At 36.9% G+C, this 12,595-nt stretch overlaps 1 protein-coding gene across 1 annotated transcript in view; it reads left to right on the plus strand.

The window, feature by feature from the left end:
• Nucleotides 1-12,595, plus strand: part of GALNTL6 (polypeptide N-acetylgalactosaminyltransferase like 6) — an 884,110-nt gene that overhangs the window by 347,141 nt on the left and 524,374 nt on the right. Inside the window, exon 3 of the mRNA XM_037526440.1 lies at nt 1,355-1,493. Within this exon, the coding sequence (XP_037382337.1) occupies nt 1,355-1,493 (139 nt within the window). The remainder of the gene's footprint in view (nt 1-1,354; nt 1,494-12,595) is intronic.

A 12,595-nucleotide genomic window follows, 5' to 3' on the forward strand; every position in this document is an offset into this window, starting at 1 on the left:
TCATAACTCTCTCAGTTTTTTTCCTCTCCCCTTGGTGGACAAGATACTGAAGCAGGCTGGAGTTGGTATTTTCTTCCTTCCAGGTGAATTGGATATTCAGATTCCCCAGTTAGTGAGGCACTAGTCAACTAGCTCCACCTGAGGGTGGTCTTCTTAAGAACAAACACAAACAGTGTTCTGGGCTTTTCAAGATGGTTCCTGTTTTTCTTCTCTGCTCCGAAGCACAAGAGGATTTTTCTCTGATATTTATTCCAGAATTGAGCTCTTGGAGATAAACCTCATAATAATATTGAAGCCTGCCTGGAATTTTTAATTCGCAGGCTTGCTCTCACAGAGCCCCTAACAATTTGTCAGTTATAGTTTAGGTTTTCCTACCCCAGAGTTCGGTCCCAGCATTTCCATGGTTTCCAGTTGCTGAGTCTCTGCTCTGGTAAGTCTGGGCTCCCTGTTCTAACTTGTCTCTCCAGTCTTGGGGACAATCATTTGTTCTGTGTCCTCCTCTTATGAATCCAAAAATAGTAGTTAATTTTCTATCTGTTCAGCTTTTCATTTGTTAGGTTGAGGTGGCCGCTTCCAAGCTTTTTACTTAGAACCAGACACCAGAAGTCTTAAGTCAGATTTAAATAAAAGAAACTTAGAAAATATTTACACCGGGTATAATTAGCAAAGATTTAGTAAGCATAATATAGGGCTATAAAAATATTTTTTAAAACAGCAATTACCTTGCATTGTAAGATATACAAATGATAAAAGTACATGAAGTTGTTAATTTCATTAATAACCAAAGAAGGTAAAAAAGTATGAATAATGTTTATTCCACTAGTAAATTTTAAAATATTGTTGAGTGCTTCTGAGAATGTGTGAAAGCTGTCATATTCATTCAAAAAAATATATTATCCTCTCTCTTCAAACATACATAACTGGGAAGATAAAAGCAAAGATGTTCACTTCAGCATTGCTTATAATAGGGAATCTAGAAATGTATCTTCAATGGGTTGGTATAAATGTGGATATATTCAATAATGTAAGCCATTGGAAGTGAAAGGTGGCTTTTTATATATTTATTTGGATAAAAACAAGTTATAAAGCATTATGTGTGTTAGAACCTTCATTCAAATATTAAGAAATATACACTGAAAGTCTTAGCAGTAGTTCTCTCTGGAGAACTGTATTTTTTTAATCATGAATGCATTGTTTTTCTAAATGAAATCATATGTTAGAAAAGCTTGCTGCTAGAACCTTCTGTGGAGTATAACAGATGACTAACCAAATGTACACTTAAATTTTATTTTCTGTTCTAGAAAATGAAATGGCTTTTACACAAGTGATCACTCCATTTTTTTACTCTTTTTAGGGAAAGGTGAACATGGAAAACCTTACCCCCTCACTGAAGAGGACCACGATGATTCAGCTTACAGGGAAAATGGCTTCAATATTTTTGTCAGCAACAACATTGCTCTAGAGAGGTCCCTGCCAGACATTCGCCATGCTAAGTGAGTACCAGCACACCCTGAGGGCAAGTGCTTTTCTTTCATCTGTTTCATGATATTTAATGTGTATCAGAGTGGGGTATGCAAGTAAATGTTTGCCTAAATAATTACATAACAATGTTTTGTATTTCATCATCATAAATATCTTTAAAATTCCAAAAGAATAACTACTCACTGAATATGCATCTTTGTTATTGAGCTAATTATCACTATTTAAAATGAAAATATTTTAGGAAAATATTCATCATTTGACCTTTGGTCATGCAGATTGGGAAGCACCCTTTTTTTTCTGGTGATTAGTACATAGAACTATCTACACATGTGCCTTCCATCGACTTCATTCTTATACCAGCCACAGTCAGTGTCATGTTTACATCTTCATTAAGGAGTGGCTAAGTGAAACTTTCATAATCCAGAGGTAATAGTTTCCTCCTCAATTTCCTGTCACTTCTTGGATTGCTTGTGGCTTGTCGATTGTGAGTTCAGTTTTTATAAAATCATGGCTAAATATAATAGTGTAAATGGAAATAAAAATAATATATTATATACAGTTAAGTGTTTAAAATCCCTCTTCTCTCTATTCCATCTACTCCTACTGTTGCTTAATGTACTTGTTTTCTGCTCTGTTTTTAGTTTCCTTGTGAGCCAATACAATGCCAAAAAGACATGCCAGGAACACAGAATGTGATCAGAATTTGAAAGTGTGGACTAGCCATGTATATTTGATAAATCTGTCCAACTGTCCCACTCTACATATCCCTCTCTCCTCTGCAGACTCCCCTTAGAAATATTGGTGTCAGAATCAAAAAATGAGAGACAATAAGGACAACTAATGAAAATAGAACTAGGAATCTGCATTAAAGCAGTAATATGCAGTAAATAAAATTCTTTATTGTGTCCAAAAATAATTAACCCTTTAGAAAAAAAAGTCAGCAAATTATGGCTTGGAGTACTATTTTTTAGTTGCCATAGTGTGTCTTTTGTAATTTATTTTCAAGTATAAAAGAATTACGGGTTTTCACTTCAGGTTGTGTGTGAATTTGCATTTCCCAATATAGTTAAGTAGAGAATGAATGTGAAGAACAAATCAATTTTTTTCCCTCAACTGAATGCTTTATATATTGGTCTAGGCCTTCTAGCTAGCCAAATTATTCCCAGGTTGCCTGAAATTATCTACAGTAATTCCCACTGACCGAGAACATTTCTAGTTATGAGAAATTTTAATACCTAATTGCACACCATCAAAGATGCATTAAATTGCATTGTTGGCATAATAAATATGCTCAGAGAATAATTTCCATCTACCTCCTCCCCCATTCCCACCCTTCCAGTCTTTTAATGTGTATTCAAGTGGAAAGAATCGCAGATGGAAACTATACAGAAAATCACTGAAGTCAAAAGAAGGCTGAGCGTCCCATTCTCTGCAGTGTGTATTTTTAGTGTAACTACCACCTTTTGAGAAAAGACAACAGTGGCAAAGAAAGTGGAAAACTAGAAAGAAAATGTTTTGTAATTTTTAGTTTCTGAGTTTATAGTGTTTGAAAAATTATTTTGAATGTTAGGGAAGAAAAATGTGGCAAAAACATGGTCAGTGATCATATTCTTATGTATTAAGGCTGGTTACAGCAGAACAAACAGTCATGTAGTAAAATGACATATAAACTCCACTTAACAGAGGTTGAAGATGGATGACAGTGCAGTGTTAAACATAAGACCACCAGGAAAGAGTTTAGCCTAGTTAGTCCAGAATCTGACTCTCAGCAGTGCCGGAAGGGAAATGGAAAATGGATGTTGCCATTGATTGATTAATTTTGGTCAAGACCCTACCTGCAAGAAACCAATGCCAGTGAAACTTTTACAGGATGCCACTATTTCAAGTCCTGTGTGTATGCCTTTGACTTCACTGCTTCTCAAATTGCAGAAGATAACTAAGAGTCTGTAGCTCTGGCTAAGCAGGCCATATTCCAGTTTTATCAATTTAACTAGGTTGCAGGTAATTGACCATAGCTTCTTTTTTTTTTTTTTTTTTTTTTTCACGTGTTTTCCCTTAACCAAGGCAAGGCAGAACTTCTTTTTTTTTTTTTTTTTTTTTTTTTTTTTTTTGGGACCATAACTTCTTTGTATTTTTTTTAAAGATTTATTTATTCATGCATACAAGAACCAGGGTACAGGCCAGATGTGCAGGAGGGTGAGAGGATTCACCAGACAGAGCAGGGAACAGAACTGGCAGATCTACTGAAATACACTGCTGGGGGAAGCAGTGGGTGAGACAGGAGAGGTCTGCCATGCCATGTGGGTATCTCTTGCTGCCTGGGATAGAACTCATGCTATAGAGGCTGCAGACAGTTTCACAGCACTGTGCCCAACCTCCTGCACCACCACCAGGGAGGTCCAATAACTTCTATATATAGAAGCAATCTGTGGAAGAAATGCAAAACTTGTGTAATTAAAAAAAAAAGTGTGACTTTTATAATCAGGCATAATATTTCTTTTTGTTTTTAGAAAAAGATTGATTTTTATATATGCATATAAGAACTGGGGTATAAGCCAGAGGTGCAGAGGGCAAGAGGTTTCACCAGAGACCAAGCGGGAAGCAGAACAGGCAGAGTGACTGAAATACACTGCTGAGGGGAGCAGCAGGCTAAACAGGGGAGGTCTGCTGCACCATGTGGGTGTGGGTAGCTTGATAGCACTGAGACTTTTAACCCCTGCACCACCAGGAGGTCCCGGGCATAACCTTTCCTAGCAAGTGCACATTTGCAATAATCCAAGTCAAATTATTGATTCGAGTGCCAAGAGAAGAAAATATATTTTTTTTTGCTATAGGATTTTGTAATGAAAAATATTGGGGAATACTATTTTACAGTATTGCTTATTCCACAACACATAATTGTAGTTTTGACGCTACTATCTACACCATGAGCATTCTGTGCAATGCCAGTGCTTTTGCTCATTCCTATTTTCACTTTGAGTGAAAGTCATAGATGTAGAAATTTGATAGGCTTAGTTCATCACTATGAAGAATTTTCAGAACATGAATTATTTCTGAAATCCCAATTTAGAAAGCATTTTTCTTTAATTATATGCCTTTCTTCAGCAGAATAAAAATGAACTGCTTTCTTTTGACTGTTATTTCATTGAGTCAGTGATAGATTCTGATTAAGTAGAAGCCACAGATAATGGAATGTCAATTGTCATATGTGCAATAATTTGATCATTCTTATTTATACCTTAATCATAAATTCAAAGCTGTTCATGTTTTCAAATTTCTTATTTTCTTGCCAAATGTTCATGATGGTGTCAAATTTTCCACTTCTTCCATACTCATGGCCCTGTACTTTCAGTTGACTTCTGCACTTTTTTGAAAATGTGTTTATGTATTTAAAATACTGCTTTCAGTTACTGCCTAATTATATCTCTATCCATAGCATCTTTACTCAACCAGATAGCATTCCTTAGAACACCTTATCTTTATATTTTATTCACGGCAGAGTTGATAAAAATTTTACATGAGAGCCTTTACATGACAATGTCCAGCCAGTGTCCAGTTACCAATGGGCAACTGCCTTTCTTCATTTTGCCACACTTGAATTTAACCCTACCTGTATATTGGTTGTGCATTTTTTTGTCTTCAGTTACATATTTGGGAAACCACATCTATGTATGCTATAGAATATCTTATTTTGACTCCCAGTTCAAGATAGGCAATATAAAACATATTTGAATACAAAATATACATAAAATAAGGTAGTAGAAAACCACAGAAAACTGACCTGTGAGAAACAGATAAATTTATGTGTGAATATCCTGTTTGCAAGATAAGATTGAAGAATACTCAGTGTTACTCCTTGGGTATGAATCAATTCCTTAACAGTTACCACAGATACTACCTAAAACATGACTTAATTAACTATTAAGGTGAAATTACATCTATAAAAAGAGGGAGTGCTTGAGATTAGGATATGTAAAAGTCACATGTAATATGAGTTGAGGCAAGCATGCAAAGAATTCAGGTAAATGCATCATTGAGATGCCATAAAGCCATCATTGATGTTTTATTTTTTTTGCTAACATAAAAGTATACATAAAAGATAAACATAGGGCCTCCCCTGGTGGTGCAGTGGTTCAGCGCTGGGTTGCGAGCTGCCTGCAGCCTCTGCAACACCAGATCGATTCTGGCTGCCTGGCGAGAGTCCCACATGGCGCGCAGACCTCTCCTGCCACCTGCTGTTCCCCTCAGCAGTGTACTTTGTCAGTCTGCCTGTTCTGCTCCCCGCTTTGGTGAGTTCTCTCACCCCCACCCCGTGCTTTTAACTATACGCAGTGCATGAATAAATAAATAATCTTTTAAAAATATATATACATAAAAGTATATCTTTATAGTTATATATTCTTACACCTAAATATTGAGATGCATTTATAAGATGATTTAAAAACTGGGATGTTTTTGAATAAAAAATCATTTTCCTTTCACTTGTATTCCCCAGATCGAGGTAGCTTTATTTTCATAACTGAAACAATAAATAAGTTACTATGTGTTGATAGAAAACTCTGTGTGCTCTCAAATCTTGAGAAAGTACAGGAAAATTTTTGCAACATCTTGGATTATATGCTTGTTTCAGTTGTGTTGCAGTTATATCGGAGCAATATATCACAACTCTTCTTCCTTTCAATTTCCAAACAAAATGAGTCTTTCCCAGAAATGGTTTCTATTAAAATTTTACCTTTTTACTAATCAAGTTCTATAGGTAGTCATGGTATAGATATGGGTCAATTGTGATTGCTAATAGTGAAATGCAAAATTAGACACATTCAAGCCACACACATTATTGACCGACACTGAATAATTGTAAATGTCACCTGTGGAGGACAGAGTAGGACATGTGAGCTCATGCAGGTTACGAGCAGGTTAATCTCACATGTGAGCTAAAGTAGGACACAAGCAGGTTAATCTCACAAATAGGAAGGAGAAGCTAAGTAAGCACGGTAAGCTCCACAACTCAAATCATCAGCAGTGTGTCTTCCTTTCTCCTGGGAAGAACACATAAGAACATGGAGAGAGGGTGGAGGTGATTCTGATGGTTGCCTCTCCACATGAGACCATCTAGCAAGTGTGATGTGGTTTTTGGAGTCAGTGGGTTTAGAGTGCAGAGACTTTGGGGTCACTCTGGGAAAGGTTTCACCAGAGCTTCCGTTTTCGTGCTTGGGGTGAGTTTCCAGGCGACTTTCTCCATAAGACAGAGATGTTGGGGCCTCCCGTGGTGGTGCAGCAGTTGAGCGCTGGACTGTGAAGCTGCCCACAGCCTCTGCAGTGCCAGTTCAATCCTCAGCCACCTGTGAGGGTCCCACATGGCCCACAGAATTCTCCTGCCATGCCCTCTGCTCCCCTCAGCAGTGTATTTCATCAGTCTGCCTGTTCTGTTCCCCGCTCTGGCTCTGGTGAATTCTCTCGCCCTCCCATGCTTCTGACTGTACCCAGTGCTTGTATAAATAAATAAATAAATCTTTAAAAGAAAAAAAGACAGAGATGTTGGTTATATTTAAAGAGCAGGTTTATTAGGGAAAGGGACAGAAGAATAAAGGGCAATTGCATAGACACAAGCGGGCAGGAAGAGCTGCCCCAAAAGGGACAGGCTTGCCACGAGAGGCCTGCATGGTCGCAGGCAGGTGGCCTTGAGGAGAGCTGCCTCTGCTGAGAGAGGTCAGTGAAGAGAAGTCCCAACAGGTACAGGTCATGGGCAGGCAGGAAGCTGCTGCCCTGCAGAGGGAGAGAGTTGGTGAAAAGTAGCACCTGCATAGTCACAGGTGGGCAGAGGTACTGCTGCCTTGAGCCAGTGCAGAGACTGCCCTGGTATAGTCTTCATTAGGGAGGAGCTCACTCATGAGCCCTCAGTTAGTTGCTGATTCTGGACAACTATGCAGAATCTGAAAGGGACTGGAGAGTCTACAGTGGGCTCAATCTCCGTATCTTTACCTTTGGGACTGCACCCTGGACACGCCCTATAGCATCTGATACCTGCTTGGATCTTATGCTTTGTAATCTAGGCATTGGTGCCAAAGAATCTTGGTTTCTATAGCTGGGCCAATGGCTATGCTAATCCCCTACCCCCACTTCCAGGTCTTGGTTTTATGTGAGCCAGGTTTCTGGTCTTCTAGCACCTCCTTTCCAGTTTTTCTGTTCTTGTCCTCCATCGAAGGGGAAAGAGGTCTTCTCTCTAAAATAGTGTGTGGAATCCCCAGCCCTCCTTGTTATAAGCACTATTGTCTTGATGCCCAGAGTTCCTGGTCAAGCTAAATGTACAGTCAGGCAGGGAGCCTCTCACCAATGGCAAAAGTCCTGGTAAGAGGAACATACCTAGAAACCAGTATCTGCAGAAAACAGTAGGCAGATATTATGGTCAGATTAGCAAAATCAGCTAGAATACTTGTAAAGATTAGCAGAAAGTTAGGTAAGAATAGGGACTATAGAGATAGGATGCTTTGATTAGCAGGAACTATGGCGTCCCCCAAGCAATAGCCTCTGGTCACTCCACCCTAGCTTGCACCAAACAATGATGCATCCCCGATAATGCCTCCCAGTAACACACCCCCACACATGTATATTCCTCCACATATTTTCCCATCTTCGAATCTGGTTCTAAATCTGAGGTTGTCCATGGATGGAAACTGTACCTTTTAGGTGTAAGCCCCTCTAGGCACCTCATTTGAACTTTAAGTAATCTCTCATCCCATGCAGCTTCCAGTGGCTGCTACCCCTCTAGGCAAGAGTAATACATAGTATCTACTTTGAGTATGACTAAAGACAATTTTGTAACACATATACACATTTGAGTTAATTTGAGTTTTTTTAGTGTCTCATCTAAACACTACTACCATGTGGAAATTATAAATTCTAATAAAGTAGACTTCCATGATTTGCTCTATGATGCTGAGTGAATAAATTTGAATTTTTGAATTTCTGTTTACCCAGCTCACTAAGAGATGCATCTTCATGTCCCTCACTATGTGTTAGGATTATTAAAATTGAGAATAGTGTTTTCAAATCAATGACAGCAGGATCTATTGAGTTATTTATCTTCTTTCTAATAATAAGCCTTCTTAATTACATCATAAATATATAAAATATAAAGGTATCTAGTGAACTATAATTTTAAGTTAAATGTAAGAAAAATTATACTTTGTAATTTTTAGTTTCTTAGGAAAAATGTGTCCAATTTCATTTTAAGTAGGACTTGATAATATGCTTAAGAAGATATTGATTTCAATTTCATATGAAATTGAATGCTAGACTCATCCCCAGAAATTTTTTTAAAGATTTATTTATTTACACAAAAACTAGGGTACAGGCCAGAGGCACAGGAGGGTGAGAGAATTCACCAGAGACAGAGCGGGGTGTAGAACAGGTAGACTGATGAAATACACTGCTGAGGGGAGCAGTGGGCAAGACAGGAAAGTTCTGCTGCACCATGTGGTTATCTCCCAGGCCGGCCAGGAATCGAACCCACACTGCAGAGACTGTGGACAGCTTCACAGTGCTGCATTCAAGCTGTTGCACCACAGGGAGGCCCAACCCAAAAATGTTTATGGCTAATCACCCCAAAGCATGTCAGGATAAAATGTTACATCTCAGTTTTAAAAGTTCATAAACATTATAAAGGCACTAGCTTTCTTGCTTGTTTTTATTCTGATTTACTTGTGAAGTTGTTTAAATACCTCCTTCCTACAAGTTCACAAGCAAAGTATGAAGCAAATTAAGTAAAAATGACAGTTGATGAACTCTGATCAGATGTGAATCCTGGAGAGAGGGGGGTGGAAAATGTATCCCCTATATCAAGTGTTGTTTGAATCTAGGGTATATCTAAATAAGGTTGGGGAAAAAGAAAACATTTAACTATAAGAGCAGATGGAATAAAATGATTAGGAACAATATACAGAAAATAACCTTTCAAAATTGTTATTTGAATGATGTCATTAACTCCTTTTTGAAAGCCAGCATATGCAAACTAACTTAGACATCACTTTCTTAGTGTATTTCTAAGGGTTATTTTTAAATCTGATGAAAAATTTATACATAGCTCATGTTTTTACTAAAATCTGAAAGATGAAAGTGTTTTTATCACTGCAACTAAAAGATTGTCCCTGCTGAAATGAAAATCCTCCTAGGATAGATAACAGTTGAACTGCCATCAAACATTTAGCCTTTGGAATGTCAGGTCAGGTGGTAGATTCTTTGAAAGGCAGAATGAGAGGAACACAAGGGCACCAGGGTATGAAAGGGTGATAATGTAAGAGTTGTGCACACATGTGCACACACACACACACAAACACAAACAAGCTAAAAATAAATGAGCTGCTTCAAAGTCATGTCTATTGAAATTTAAAGCTATCCTTTATAAACTTTTAAAGTGATAAGGATCAAAGAAAGCTAAAAGTAAGCATAAGTTTGAAAAATACGTTCTCAACTTTAATTCCTTAATGAAAAGAAAATGGAAGTTTAATGGAATGATGCGTATTCTGAAAGATTAATCTATCAATAGAAACTGCTAAAATGAAATGTACTGATATCAGAAGTTTATTCAAATGAGGAGTGATTAATATTTTAGTTTATTTCTTTAAATATGAGCAGAAAATTTTCTATTTTGAAAATATTATATTTGGTGGTGAAAAACCAGATGCATTTCCCCTGTGTTCTTAGTGTATAAAAGGAGTAACTACTTGTAGTTTCTATCCAAGATTCTATAAATTCTAGCCTAGACAATTAGCAAGATAAAGAAATCAAAGTCACTTCAATTGAAAAGGGAGTATTCAAACCGTTTCTTTTACTTGTTTATTAATGTTCAACATCATAACTCATCAGGGAAATATAAATCAGATCAAAATAAGATACTTTACATCTATTACAATAACAAAAGCTAAAAAGTCAGTTGAATATGGAAGATTTAGACATCAAAATCTTCATACATTGCTGGTTTGAATGTAAAATGATATTGATGCTTTCAACAATGTTCAGGGAGTTCCTCAAACAATTAAACACAGAATTAGCATGTGACTCAGCAATTCCACTCATAGAACCATACATAGGTTCATACTAAACTTATACATAACTGTTTATAGCAATATTATTTACAATAGCCATAGCCAAAAGGTGGAAACAACCCAAATGTCCACAAATGGATAAATGCATAAACAAATGTGATCTAGCTCTGTGATTGAAGATTCCCACCTCAAAACAGGAGTAAAAATACTTATAAATGCTATGACTGGGTTTAACAATGAAAATAATATGCTAGGTGAAAAAATTAGCTCCCACATTCCACATAATAGATGCTTCTATTCATGCGAATGTCTTGAGTGGGGATTATATGGAAACAGAATGTGGACAGTAATTCCTTAGGGCTGTGAGGGAACATGGAATAGGGTAGTTACAAATAAGGGTATGGCATTCTGTTTTGAGTTGGTAACTGACTATATTTTAAAATGGACAGTGCCAATGGTTGCATGTGTCTGTGGCATACAACAGTCTCCCATTTTCCACAGGTTTGCTTTCTGTGCTAGCAGTTATCCACAGTTAGCTGTGGTCCAAAAATATTATGTATAATAAGATATTTGAGAGCATATTTACATATCTTTCATAGCAGTGGGTTATCATCATTGTTCTATTATTTGACCTTGTTAATCTCTTACTGTAACTAATTTATTAAACTATCACTAGTGTATATATATAGGAAAATTAGTTTATATAAAGTTCAACACTTGTCTGTGTGATAATGTGTATTATCCTGTAAGATTAATCTAGTAATATGAATTCTGATGAAACATACTGATTCATGTAAACGAAGTGGAGGCAAAAAGTTAACATGGTAGCAGATGGGGTAAAAATGGTCAGCCCCCATTGGGCATCTTGGAATACATCCCCTGCAGATAAAGAGAGAGGGGAGAGACTATCCTAAAAAAAAAATTAAATAGTGCACTTTAAATAGTACAACAAATGAATTGTGTGGTATGTGAGTTACAGCTGAATTAAACAGTTTTTAAATTTTCTCCTAGTCAAGTAATTTACTTTTTCTACATTTTTTGCCAAATTAAGTGATTATTTCCTCTGGTGGATGTATATACTGTAATAAGTATTAATCACTCAGATTTTGTAACTAGTATGTAGCGGTAAGTGCCTATTATTTTGAAGTATGAGATATATAAACACTAATTCATTTTCTAGTAAAATTCCATTAAAAGTCTGGAACTCCTGCTGTGGAAAGATTGGTATTCTCAGTAGAAGTGGAAAACTTAGTTATATACTTATATATACACATACATATACTTAGTGATATAAGTATATGTGCGCGCGCACACACACACACACACACACACACACACAGAGCTTATTTTTCTGCTTAAATTAAGCAGAAAACAAAAACATTGCTTCATCCAGATTTATAAATTGCTCCTGTAGCCCATATTTCTCTCCTACCATGAGTCCCATTTCCTATATAGATAATTTTCTCAACTCCCATTCACTTTTCAATAGTCCTAATTTGACTCAAGACACTCTACTGTCCTCAAAATTTCTTTGCCAAAGTCACTGACCTCATGTTGCAAAATCTAATCTATTTTATTGACTGTGTCTTGTGAAATTTGCCAACAACTTTTGACATACTGGCCCTCTCTCATTTAAAAGCACACTTGAAAAAAAAAAGCACATTTGTCTGGGTTTCAAGAAATTGAAACAAAATTTCTCTCCATTCCTTTTCAGTCTCCTTTGCAAACAGCTTCTCTTTATCTGAGAGGCAAATATGCAAGTTCACTGATGCTCAACAGTGACCCCTAGGTTCTTAGTTTTATTTACTTTCTCTTTGCTGATCTCATCTATTAAGGTCTATTAATTCTATCTCTAAACTCTAGTACCAAACGTGCCGTAAATCCCTGCATATGTCCCTTCATCTCAACCATAGGCATTATGACATGTTTTCATTGGGATCCTACAATAACCACATAATTTGACCTCTCATAAACTCCTTCTTGCTCCTGTGTAACACATTCATGAGAGTCTTAGAATTAACTGAGTGCTACATCCCCTAGCCCCCTGCAACCCATCTACAACAAAGACT

This window comes from Talpa occidentalis, unplaced genomic scaffold (assembly GCF_014898055.3).
Source record: "Talpa occidentalis isolate TD23 unplaced genomic scaffold, MPIMG_talOcc4v2.1 talOcc4.4, whole genome shotgun sequence".
Lineage (NCBI taxonomy): Eukaryota > Metazoa > Chordata > Mammalia > Eulipotyphla > Talpidae > Talpa > Talpa occidentalis.